This window comes from Sinocyclocheilus rhinocerous, unplaced genomic scaffold, assembly GCF_001515625.1.
Source record: "Sinocyclocheilus rhinocerous isolate Xijiao unplaced genomic scaffold, SAMN03320098_v1.1 scaffold478, whole genome shotgun sequence".
Taxonomy (NCBI): domain Eukaryota; kingdom Metazoa; phylum Chordata; class Actinopteri; order Cypriniformes; family Cyprinidae; genus Sinocyclocheilus; species Sinocyclocheilus rhinocerous.
In genome coordinates this window covers 1,599,990-1,613,840 of record NW_015651483.1, presented here as the reverse complement: position 1 = coordinate 1,613,840, position 13,851 = coordinate 1,599,990, and the positions used below count along the sequence as shown (strand labels likewise).

General features: G+C 35.5%; 1 protein-coding gene across 2 annotated transcripts in view; it reads right to left on the bottom strand.

The window, feature by feature from the left end:
- The window catches only part of LOC107712879 (phospholipid phosphatase 3-like), a 48,908-nt gene extending 40,155 nt beyond the window's left edge, over window positions 1–8,753 (bottom strand). Inside the window, exon 1 of one of the 2 annotated variants that reach the window (XM_016518257.1) lies at window positions 8,132–8,753. In XM_016518257.1, the coding sequence (XP_016373743.1) occupies window positions 8,132–8,267 (136 nt within the window). In that variant the 5' untranslated portion in view covers window positions 8,268–8,753. The remainder of the gene's footprint in view (window positions 1–8,131) is intronic. The other variant, XM_016518256.1, reaches the window with a different exon arrangement.
- Between the last annotated feature and the right edge of the window lie 5,098 nt (window positions 8,754–13,851).

The following is a 13,851-nucleotide window of genomic DNA, read 5'->3' as shown; positions in this document are numbered from 1 at the left end:
AGCTCTTGTTGGATGTAGGGTTGCCAAGTCCGCGTTTTTTCCACAGAATTGGGCTACTTTTAAACTGTTGCTATGGGTTGATTTTCCCAAGTGTAAATTACATTTGACTGAAATGCTTGTATTGAAACATTTTGCATTCTACCTATGATAAAACTTTCATGGACTTCTACATTAACTGTTCCCTCCTGGTGGAATGACCTGTCCTTAATATTTTCAAGAAACGGCTGAAAACACATCTTTCATCTTCATTTGACCCTCTAACTCTAGCACTCTCTATTCTAATGCTACTTCTAATTTTATCTGCTTGTTTTTTTTCATTAAAAAACTTGACCCTCTAACATTTGCACTCTCTATTCTATTTCTATTCTAATGGCCAATCCATCATTTTTGGGGGATTTTTAAATTTATTTTTTAATTTATTTTTTAATAAGTATCGGTTCAGGCACCGTTTAGGCACCGGAACCATTTTAAAAGTATCGATTTGGCACCGGTATCGAAAAAAACCCAAACGATACCCAACCCTACTAACCACTATGCCACAGCTCCAGCATCATTATCGGAATAACACAATTCATTTATTTCAACAACATTTAATCAAATTGCAATTTCAAATAAATAAATAAATAAATAGATGCTGAGGGTAAAAAATGTATTACATATAGAAATTTAGTTTTGGAGCCCAGAAACACATGCTGTACTAAATTACATTGGAGAATGTGACCTCTATATTAATGTTATTTTAGTATTACTGTTAAGAGTATTTAACAATATTTTAAATGAGCTTTTTCAGCTTTCATTTAGAATTTTAGGTTAAGTTTTAGTAATTTTATGTGCTTTTGTCATTTTTCTTTATTTTTTTTTTCTTTATTTTTATTTCAGATTCACCAATAAACGTCTAATTGTCAAGTTTTTTTAAGTTTACGTATTTCATGTGATATTTTATTTTCAGCTTTATTTCAATTAATAAAAAACATTTTTAATAATGTCAGTTAACAGTAACAACACTGCTCTATATAAATGCGTTGACATCTGCTGAAACAGCACAGATGCATTTTCATTTTCTTTAATATGCCGAGTTGATTTACATCAGTCCCTCCTAGACCCTTCTCACCCAAGTTTTTCAGATATTACACACTTTATTTTTAATAAATCAATCAAAGTTGTAATTCACAAGGGAATTTCTACTCTAAAGGGGTGACAAACTGAAACCAAAAACTATATTTGATCTACATAATTTATTTGAGCAATATCCATCACATTAGAATATTACCCTAATGGTCACACAGGTCTCATTAGCATATGAATGCGCAGAGGGTGACTGCCCTTTAGGGGCCAGCTAGGCTTACACTCAGGAATGCTGAGCACCCTGGACTTAATCCATATGACCCAGAAAAAGTGAAAGAGCACTTGTCGTGTGAAGGCTGCAGAGGTCACCCTTGGCCCTTCGGTGCTAGAAGAGAGTTCAACAGATGCCCACACTGGATTTGAAGAAATCCCATTGCAGAAAACACATGCACACACTCCAGAAAAATTCCAACACCCTGGAATTATAATCAAGCTGAGTGAACTGAGGATGATTGTTCCACAGCCGATGCATCCCACAGACTCGTACACACACAATGCCTCATTTGCTGAAACAATAGCTGACAGGATACAATATAGACTAGCGAGAGGAAATAGACTACAATTACACTGAGAATAAATAAACAAATAATTTGTGCGTTTACCTCGTAGATAGGCATACAAACCAGCAGGGGTTCCTCATACTTGCTTCCACTCTCCTGAAGATCTTACGCTATTGTTCCGAGCACAAACAGAGAGCCGTAAACTGCCAAAGATATGTGGCCGCAGATCACAGAGAACTGCGTCCGCACTAGGAGGAATTTAGTGAACGTAACAAACCCGAAGAGTGTGTTATCACGAGTACACGCTCCAAGAGACCCTCTGGATGTGATAAAGTTGTACACAGTGGAGTGTATATAAACACACACACACACACACACACAGTCTAAACAGCCAGCTGATGGTCACTCGTGCTCATTTCTGCCTGTCTAATTGCTACCTACGGCAGCCCACTTCGTCGCATAAACTCTACAAGCATATAATTAAACCACATGGCAGCGACCTCAGAAACCAGCCTCTCTTTGCCGCACACACACATAACACCCTGGCAGGTTCTTGTACAAATAGTCAAACATGTTGTATTGCACATGTGCACTTAGACATACACAAATACAGAGCGCGGGCACTATGTTTTGACAGCGTCATTACCAGCGGTGAAGGCGAGGCCGTCTGTGACTCCATCTGAGGTCCAGATGACTCTACTGTACTCCAAGTGCACTCATACGGAAACCATTCCTGCATCACACTGTAACCTTCCAGCCTTAATGCTGACTATTAAAAAATACTGCTCTCTGCGGAGCCCAGAGACTCCTAACATCGCTTTCCAAAGATCTGTGGCAGCTTCTGATTCAGAGGAATGACTTCTGAAATCTTGTTTTACGTTTCACGGAACCCAGCTTGATTTTTGGTTAATGGCAAAGTAGGTGTTATTTTATCATCTAATATGCCACATCATTATGTAATATGCTGAAAAGGCAGTTTCTTTTGTCATTCCTCGATATAAATTGCTGGAAAATGCTACAGAGGACTGATCTGCCGGAAGGTTGCCTGCAATAATTTTTTTAAATGTTTTTATAAGAAGTCTCTTATGTGAACCAAGTCTGAATTTATTTGATATATATATATATATATATATATATAAACAATATTAAATCTTAAAAACAATTATGATTAATATTTTTATGGAAACTTTTTTTTCCATTAAAAAAAAAAAAAAATTCAGGATTCTTTTATAAATAGAAAGTTCAAATGAACAGAATTTATTTAAAATAGAAATATTTGTAACATTATAAATGTCTTTATTGCAATTTTTGATTAATTTGATGCATATTTGCTGAATATAAAATAAAAATTAATTTCTTAATGTCTGAAAGAAAGAAATCTATCTTACTGACTTATCTTACTAAAATTTTGAACGTTGTATATTTTTTAAAAATAAATAAGTAAATAAAGATAGACAGACAGACAGATAGATAAACATTATATTATAGTAAAAATTATATTTAATAATACATAAGTATCAGAAGAAATTGAAAGCTGAGTGACCGTTCCTAGTGTACTAAAAAGAGTTGCTATATGAGATATATACATGTAAATATATATAAACAGGATGTGGAAATGTTGCAACAGCAAAAGTTAATGGTGCATTACTACAGAAGAACTTCGTCCGTCCATCTGACTGACAGCTACGGCCGGTCAAAGTCTTTCCTGAACACCATGTGGCAGCTTTACATGGTCTCCTGCAATTACATCCTGCAAATGAGAGAAAGAGGGAGGGTTTGGGGCTCAGGGAAACGACGCAGAAAAAAAACTGGGGGGATTACATTTCACAGCACAGCTGGCCACACCTAGGGCAAAGAGTCGGAGCGAGGGAGGGAAAACAGGAGAGCGGCCTAGCGAGACTACCTTTTCCTCTTCCCTCCCTTTCCTGTGTTTGCCCCTGCATACACACCGACCCAAAATTATACCAGATGTCACTTCAAGAGTGGAAGCCGCCCTCAGTCTGCAATGAAGAATTCGAGAAATTCTGGAAAATATTTATAGAGGGGGACCAGACCTTCTCAGCTTCAGAGGTGGAGGTTAATGTAGTCAGACCTAAATGAGAGAGACTCCCAAAGGGTTCTCTGGCACTCCATAACTCTAGCATCGCCCTCCTGGAATGTCACGGATAAAGGAGAAGTTAAAAGCAGCTAAAAACGACCAGAAATCACGAGACCAAAACCTTTTCCTTCGCTTTGATCTCCTCACAAGGTTACATGATTAATTCTGAACGACTGAGGGCCAAAGTCGTTCACGCAGTGTTGACGGTGGTGATATCTTGCAGTATTTAAGTTGACTTCTCATTTCCATTCCAACAAGTAAACAAGAAAACACTTTTAGAATTGATGCTTCCCACGAGAGATACCAGGAAGCAGCTTGGCTACACCTTTCAGACCGGCAAACTGGATTGAATGTCACTGCTAAGTCAAGTATGCTTCACATCTGTGGAGTATGAACAACCAGCGCACGAACAGGCATTTCCACCAATCGCTAACCAAGCAGAAAGCATCAATGTTATGTGCTGCATATTAGGATGAATCTCGCTAAGACTGTCAAAAGAGCATGTCCAAGTCATATTTCAAATTCCAAAATCAAAAGAATTTTTTTTCATTATTTTCATGACAACTATGCTAATTTCCATCCCAAATGTCATTACGAAAATGCAAAATAAATAAGCTAAGATTTATTATTATTATTATTATAAAATATGAATAATTTAAAAATATAAAAAATAGGAATATTTTAAAAATAAAGGTTTATAATTTAATATATTATGTTACATATTATACTGTAATATACCAATATATAAATAAATGTATTATATAATGTATTATAAAAGTGTAATAAGTATAGATTTTAATAGTTTTTTGTTACAATTGAATATACTAGGTGTTATATATTAAATTGTAATATTACTATAATATATATTATTTATTATTGTAATAAATACTTTTTTTAATTATATTAAAAAATGTACATAAAATAACAAATTTAATTAATTAAAAATAAATAAAAAATATGAAAAATGTGTTATATATGTATGCATGTATATATATATAAATTTTTTTTTTGTCTAATTTGGGGGGGGAAAGAAAACCTGAATATGTTCTTCATATGATTCACTCATTAAGAGAAAGTTACCTTCAATCACAACCATTTATACACGCAAACCACTGACATCTGGAACCGTAAAGTCAGTGTGGATGAGAGAAAGAGTCTGGGTGGCTATTTGTTTCTGTATGTAAACTATTTCAGCTATCAGTGGCATAGGCAGGAATTTGTGCGACCCACCACCCCAGACACTCTTGGGGGGAGTGACAATCAGAGACACACCTCCTTTACGTTACTATAACTACTGTATGCTAATGAGCTGAGCTGCAGCCTCTCTGCTTCATCTCAACAGGAGGTAACGCTAAACATAGTACAAACCGTCAGTCTTCATTAACATTCATAATGCATCAGACACACTACGGATACAATGCCCACAGTGATAAACTACTAATGAGCAGGAACAAAAGCATCGCCCGTCTCAGTGTGGATGTACTGCATGTGTAAACACCAACGGCTGAAGAGGATTTAACTGTAATAAAACAGTCAAGCAAGAGCAGAAGCGGTTATCAGCTCTGTATCTGATGCGGGAGATGGTGAGAGTGCGAGAGAGAAATCCAAGGAGAGGGAAAGATGCTGATAACGCACTAATCTACAGATCTCCACAACAGACGGAACTTCAAGTGTCTGATCACTGGATAGACCGCAGCTTCAGCGCTAACAAAGCCTATTCATTGAGAGACATTCTTCAGCCATCCTTTTCAAATCCCCTCCAAATGAGTCTCCTCTCTTTCACATAACACCCCCCCTCCCAAGACCACTAAAAACAGGCCAAGCCCACTATCCTAAACATGACAAAGAACATGTTTGTTTATGCCTTCCTTTTGAAGCACATAACTTGAGTAACAAAACTTACAAGAAACTTTTTTCCTAAAATAAAGGTTGTAAAAGATGTTTTTTACACTTTACCTTTCAGTGAACAGCTCTTAAAAGAATATTTTTTTTCTAAGTGTGAAGAAAATATTCTAAAGAGCTTTTGTCAAGTGGAAAGGCTCCATGGATGTTAAAGGTTCTTCATGGAACCATCAATGCCAATAAAAAAAGGAAGTTCCATTTCATGGCTCCGTTCTTCATACCATTTTTGGTTCTCCAAAGAACTTTTCAGGAAACAGTTCTTCAAAGAACCATTTTCAATAATCTGAAGAACCTTTTCCATCAGTGTGCAATAGAAAGGTGCCATGGATGTTAAAGTTTCTTCATGGAACCATCAATGCCAGTAAAAAAGAGGTTCTATTTCATGGTTCCATTTTTCATACCAATTTTGGTTCTGGGAAGAGTTCTTCAAAGAATCATTTTCAATAATCCGAATATCCTTTTTCCATCATAAAGAACCAGTGTGCAATAGAAAGGCTCCATGGTTGTTAAACGTTCTTCACAGAACTATTGATGCCAGTAAAGTAGCTTTATTTTTAAGAGTGCAGTGAATGTGTTACATATGGACATTGTGCGTCTATATAAACCACATATGACAACATGTCTTATTTTGGTTGCATTTGAAAGGGACCATAAAACACACACAGGAAGAGCTGGGTGTTCGTTTCCATTTACGATACGGTGGCAAAAGGAAGTTATTAGTCACCAAACTCGCTGTAAACTTCTAATTAAGAACCACCGTTCAAAGCGATGCTATCAAACACCCTTGGTTCAGCGATATTCCTCCTCTCCCGCCTCCACCTGCTCTAACATGTCACCTCTTTTGAAAGCGTGACAACCGTTTTGGATGCTGCAGAAGGTTCACAGGCGTTCTAAAACCGCGGACTCTAATTTCTTACAAAAGCCTTGCCCTGCTTCTCTAAAGCGACATGCTTAAGCCATTCTACTCCGCATTCCTGGGAACAAAAGCAGCAGGACTCATTCTGCCCTTAAAAGCGAGGAGAAAGTTGATATGATGCCGTGGCTGGAGTTAAATGAGGCATATGCCAGCTGGCGGGGGTTTGGAGGGTCTCTTCTAGAAGAATGTGTGAATGTGTCTGAAGTTTGTTAATCCTTTCATTCTGAAGGAGGAGGGTTCGAACTGACAGGCTTTGAGGAAAGATGAGAACCCGACGCTGTGATGGTTTCCAGGCATCTGGACCAAACAATACAAATCAGATTCACCTAGCGACTAGAAAATACTGACTTACAGTAGACGTATTCCTGGTACAAACCTTCTGGAGTTATCATGTCTTGCTTAAGGGCACAATTGTGTTCGTCCATTGTTGGTCTGAACCTACAACCTTTAGGTTAACAAGTGCACTTCTTTAACTACTAGGCAACGCTTTCATCAATGTCACGCTGAGCTGGTGAAAGCTGTGAACGACAGCGCATCAAAAACTCACGTGCATTCCTTTTAAAGAAAAAAAGAAAGAAAATACACGCGCCTGAGAGCAATTTACAGATCCTCTGTAGACAAGTATGTTACGGACAATTGACTGTACTGAACTTCAAATCTAAATAAACTTTCTCATAACAAACTCTACAGGTCAGACAAATCCATTACATATGGTCGTGATGGTCTGCCTAAAAAAAATATAAAAAGCTGTGAACAAAGTCCTGTTTACAGAACTTGTTTTGACTACTGACGATTCTGTTACATGTAAGTGATCGGTTAACCATAATAAGCATGTTCATATGCCACTTCAAAAGATGTCAAAAGGGCGCAAATGGGCCACAATAACTGCCTCCTTCATTTGATGAGTGAGAAAGCTTTTATTAAAACAATCCAAATTATGTTTCTAACACATTTGATGAAGAAAAAACAAGTGGTTTACATTAACAACAGTGCCAACTTTGCCCATCCCACTGGCTGCGATAACAGCACTTAACGGTTATTCTTCTGCTCACCAAGATAATGCATATTATGACTTTTTTGCATTGTTATCTCAAACCATAGTTTACTTACTTCAGCTTTCATACTTTTTGATGGATTAGCAGTTAAAACAGTTTAACTTTAATTGTGAACATTTATTCCACTGATTCATTATGTTGTATAAAACAAGTTGCACTATTTTTGCTTTTGCATTGTTTACTTTTTTCTTTGCAACTTGACATTTTTTTCTTCCCGGCATTCTGTATTGTTGTGCAAAAACAGACTAATAAATAATAATACATAAATAGTAATACATAAATATCACCATTACAATAAAAGTGATTCATTTTTAATGTTTTTATTAGTAAGTAAATATTGATATATTTTTAAAGTAATACATAACATAAAAAACAATATAAACAATACTATAAAAATTAAGTCACATTGGCATTAGAGAGTGTTGAATTGCAAACTCTTATTTCTAAACCTACATATGATGCATTGATTTTTAGAAATAATGCATGTATGTTTTTTTTTTTCATTGTTGCAATTTTGTGTGTGTTGGACACTCACCCAGAACAAGGCAGAAGATGTCTAGTGCTATTAAAAGCTTCCTCTTGCTGTTGTCTACGCCGTTGTTATTTAACGTGGATGTTCCTCCGTTTCTTGTTTCGGGTGCCATCGCCTTCTCGTACATATAGTTTTGCATTTGAGAGAGTTCCTCCTGATGTCTCTCTCCTAAAATCCCAGAGATTGACTGCAGCGGTTCGTTTCAGTGGTCTTGTCAGCAAGGACGTGTCGTATAAAGTTTGAGGGAGTTAAAGTCCCGGCTAAAGTGGGAAGACGTCCTGAAAAGTTAATGATAACTATGAGTTGTCCGTGCAATCAAGCCCATTCAACTTCGTTCAGCCGCAATGTTACGGAGCAGCGCCTCTCTGAATGAAGAGTCGTGTTGGGTCGGTTAGTGAGTTGTGATCTAGTTCTACGCTACTTAAAGGTTTGAACTGAGAGCGGCGTTTTAAAACTAGGAGATCAGCTCCTGTTTATGAATCCTCCTCTGGTCTCCACCTCCTTCCCTTCAGTAAGCGCTCGGCTCGGCCCCCTTCTCTTGTCCCGAGCCGCGCTGAATGAACGAAGCCCTCAGCCCTCCAGACACGCGCGCTCACACGCAGCGAGCTGCACTGCCCCCAGCGGCCGCTGCTGGAAACACACCGTGACCAGACACTTCTCTCATTTACCTACATGGAAGATACGTAAAGAGACCAGAAAGGATGTGGGTTTTGATCCACCCCCCCCCAGTAAATAATTTCATCCCTTTATATTCCATGTTTTTTTTTTTTTTCCATAAATATGATAAGTAATGAAAAAATATCACAAGTATTCACAAAATGCATTTCCTTAAAAAATTTAAAATACCATTTAAAAAAAATATGTATTATTGTTATTATTATTAATAATAATAATGTCTTGAAACTCTGTATAAATGCGCTTTGTGGCCAATTTTCAGATCCATTTCACACTACTACTTGCTGTTCTAAATGAATGGGTTTTTAGTTTATTACCATTTGTCTGTTAGGCCTATTATTTATTTAGTTAGTTAGTTAGTGACTGAAAACACATTACATTTAAAGGATATGAAATCTAAAGGACAGGGAAAGGCTGCAAAAGAAGCAGTCATTAAAAATGAAAGCATGGTAGAAGTTAATCTTTTTGCAGGACAGTGATCCCACCCATAAAGATGAAATTAACATTTGACTAGCAACAGAACAATGAGGAAAATGACCTACAATGGCTGTGTCAAAGATCTGACCTCAATCCAATAAGCCTAGAGGATCTAGGCACTATATATAAGATAATTGTGGTTCTCAAGAATCAGTCGACTAACCTGCAGGAAACCTACAATAAATAAATAAATAAATAAATAATAAATCGCATACCTCTTGCAATTCTCATGCTATTGCAGCAAAAAGTGGCTTAAACACTTGCCTTTTTTCTTTTTACGGATATATTCTAATCATAGACTGTATAAAAAGATTCTAATATAGCCACATATGTATTTTCTAATATAACATGTATAATCCAATAATATTACATAAGTTTTTTTTTTTTTAATAAAACAAATCTTGGCTTGGATACGGATGCCGATATATTAGAGGCAACTGTAACATGCCGTAACCTCAGCACCGATGAAGCACTTCCATCTAGTGGTGAAAAGCATGTAATACACTTGAACTATACTAAACCAGTGGTTTCCAACCACATTCCTGGAGCCCCACCAACACTGCACATTTTGCATGTCTCCTTAATCGCACAGCTGATTCAGGTCATCAGCTCCTTAGTAGAGACTCCAAGACCTGAAATAAGTGTGTCAGACTAAGGAGACATGCAAAATGTGCAGTATTGTGTAATATATAGTGCAGATGCAAAAGCCTCTAGGTGTCTTCTGAAATTTTCTTCGAAAATGAGCGTTTTTTTTAAATCAGCTCCTATGTTTACGTTCAGTTATTTCACTTTAACGGCAAAGAAAATAACCTATTAATTGCCATTAACCCTCTGTGGTATGGAGTTGCCATATGGCAACAATTAATTTCTACTTATTTTCTTGTTATTCTGAAAAAAATACAATATACTGCAATATGGTAATTAAAAGACCCGGCCTTAAGTATAGTCAATGATGTGCTGTTTTTAAGTCAAATGACATTTGAATGTTCATCCAAAACACTTTTTCCCCACTGTCACCCTCACATGGAGGACACCTCTTGAAGTGCTCCAGAAATTGCTCTGTTAACCTAATTTCTGAGCATCTCTTCTTAAGGGGAATTTTTTTGCATCATCTTTCGTTAGTAAATTACATATTGTTATTCACAAATCACTTTGTCTAACATACACTGTAAAAAATGACAGTGAATTTAACGGTAAAAGACTGTAAAAATGCTACAGTAAAAACCTGTTAAATGGCTAACGGTAAATTCCCCTACTATATACGGTGAAAAACTGTATTGGACATTACATGTAATTTTACGGTAGTATACCGTTTTTGAAAGTGAAAAAGACTATAATTTACAGTGAATGACCGTAAATTGACATTCCCAGAATTCCCTGCATTGCATTTCAAATTTGATGTTTTTTTTTTTGTTGTTGAAATACTTCAGTACTTCAATAGGTTGATATATTAACATTATATCATTATATCAGTTAATTAAATTACGGTATTTAACTGTAAATTTAAGTTAAAACTTAAGTTAAATTAAAATGTCGCTACCGTATTTTTTATGGTAAAATTCCGGCAACCACAGTTGCTGGTATTTTACCGTAAATTTTACTGATTTTTTTTTACAGTGTAGTTTTTACTGTAAATTGAGAAAATATCAATATTACCATATGGCAACTCTGTACCACTACGGCAAAATAGGCATGTTGCCATATGTCAACGCTGTACCACAGTGGGTTTGAAGTAAATGTATTTCCCCATTGGGATTTTTTATATATAGTAACATCAATAATATGATTGCAGTTATTTATTTATTTATTTGAAGTGTTTATTGTAGTATAGTTGTATTGATGTATGAATAAGAAAAATTACTTATTCTTTTCAGAAAATTGACACAATCTGTATTGTTAAAAGCGCTATATAAATAAAGGTGACTTGACTTGACTTGCCATATGGCAACGTTTTCCTAACCCCCCCATATTTGAAAAAATATCTCATGGTTAGAACATAATGCATATTGCATACCATAGAGCAGGGTTCCTCAAATCTTGCCCTGGAGGGCCATTGGACATTACATGTAATTTTACGGTAGTATACCGTTTTTGAAAGTGAAAAAGACTATAATTTACAGTGAATGACCGTAAATTGACATTCCCAGAATTCCCTGCATTGCATTTCAAATTTGATGTTTTTTTTTTTGTTGTTGAAATACTTCAGTACTTCAATAGGTTGATATATTAACATTATATCATTATATCAGTTAATTAAATTACGGTATTTAACTGTAAATTTAAGTTAAAACTTAAGTTAAATTAAAATGTCGCTACCGTATTTTTTATGGTAAAATTCCGGCAACCACAGTTGCTGGTATTTTACCGTAAATTTTACTGATTTTTTTTTACAGTGTAGTTTTTACTGTAAATTGAGAAAATATCAATATTACCATATGGCAACTCTGTACCACTACGGCAAAATAGGCATGTTGCCATATGTCAACGCTGTACCACAGTGGGTTTGAAGTAAATGTATTTCCCCATTGGGATTTTTTATATATAGTAACATCAATAATATGATTGCAGTTATTTATTTATTTATTTGAAGTGTTTATTGTAGTATAGTTGTATTGATGTATGAATAAGAAAAATTACTTATTCTTTTCAGAAAATGAATACAGCAATATTTCACGGAAAGAGCAATAGGAAGAGTGCAGAGTTCCATGTGATGACAATGAGGATGAGTTAGCCTTCAGTGACAAACAATGAGTGAATAGGTGTGTGTGTGCATGTGTATATGTGTCTGTGTGCCAGATTTTGATGGAAATTAAGATTGGATGCATCAATTTCTAAAAGAAATGTGCATTTAAATTGAAAAGAAAATCATAATTTAACAGAAAAACTACTTTTTTGGCCATTTTCCATTGTGGTACGCTCCGGCAACCCACCAGATCCAGTCTGTATCCAGATCAGATGGTCACTGCAGTCACCCGGATCCAGTACGTATTCAGACCAGATGGTGGATCAGCACCTAGAGAGGACCTCTACAGCCCTGAAAGACAGCGGAGACCAGGACAACTAGATGAGCCCCAGATACAGATGTTATTCCCCTGTAAAGACCTTGCCTCAGACGACCACCGGGACAAGACCACAGGAACCAGATGAGTCTTCTGCACAATGTAAATCTTGCCCTGGAGGGCCAATGCGCTGCAGAGTTTAGCTCCAACCCTAATCAAACTCACCTACCTGTGATTTTCTAATGATCCTGAAGACATTGATTAGCACGCTCAGGTGTGTTTGATTAGGGTTAGAGCTAAACTCTGCAGGAAAGTGGATCTCGTTGGCCAGATTTGAGGATCCCTGCCATAGAGGGTTAAAGTGAAATTACTGAACCGACACATAGGAGCCTAATAAAAATGCTCATTTTAGAAGAAAATTGCAAACGGCACGAGGCTTTTGCATCTGAACTATATATATATTTTTTTGTACTTATATATATATATATATACATATACATATACATATATATATATATATATATATACATATACATATATATAAGTACAAAAATAGGTCAATGTATGACTTAAAAGATATGTTGGAGGGCACTGGTTTACTGGGACAAAAAGACTAAGCTAAAACGAAAGTTTATATAACTTATAAGAATAATTTCAGATTAATCTGTTCAATTTATTTAGATTCAACATGTTTGCTTACTAATAGCTATTAACTAGTAAAACACTATTAAAATTAATACTGGTATTACCTACTTACATGAATTCAAAATGAAGACTGACTGAAGGTTTTCGTAAATGTATTACAACGAAATGTATATGCTGATTAAAAAGCACACAGCTGTGAAATCTTAACATTTCCTTCTGTCATGACGGTATGTGTTTTTTAAAGACATATTTCTGTTTATATTTTTCTAGCTTTATTATATTATTTTACTCTATGAGGTAATGTGTTCTTATGGATATAAACGGTCATAAATGTCCAGTAAATGTAATGTCATAATGTTTATAAAATCAAAATCAAATGAAATGGTATGGTATGTTGTAGTTTCCTATAGGCCTATGTGTTATTATAAAATGGTTATCATAGTTAGGGTTATCACAGTAAAAAAAAAGAAAAAAAAAAGGGTTTTAGTTACTTGGCATTAACTGAAATAAAACAAAGGAATGAATATATATATATATATATATTTAAAAAAAAAACATATAGGCTGTTATCAAGCTGATGTCAAAAACCTTGAACTTATTTCATTACTGCTAGCTGCCAAAGCAACATTTCTCAATTTCATTTAACTTTAACTAAAATAATTAACTACATTAAATTAACAAACATGACAAAAACGCAAAACAAAATTAGGCTACTAAAATGAAAATGAAAATATAAAAATAAAAACAATTCAAAATATTAATAAAACTATAATAATATCTTAATTAACTGTAACAGTGAGCTAAACAAACACTGATAATGTGGAAATGTTGCTATATTTAATTGTAGGTACAGCTGTGACGTGTAGGCTAGTATGTGAGGTCTCATGCTAATAAGCAGTGAGGGGAATAGGCTACTTGTTTACCTAA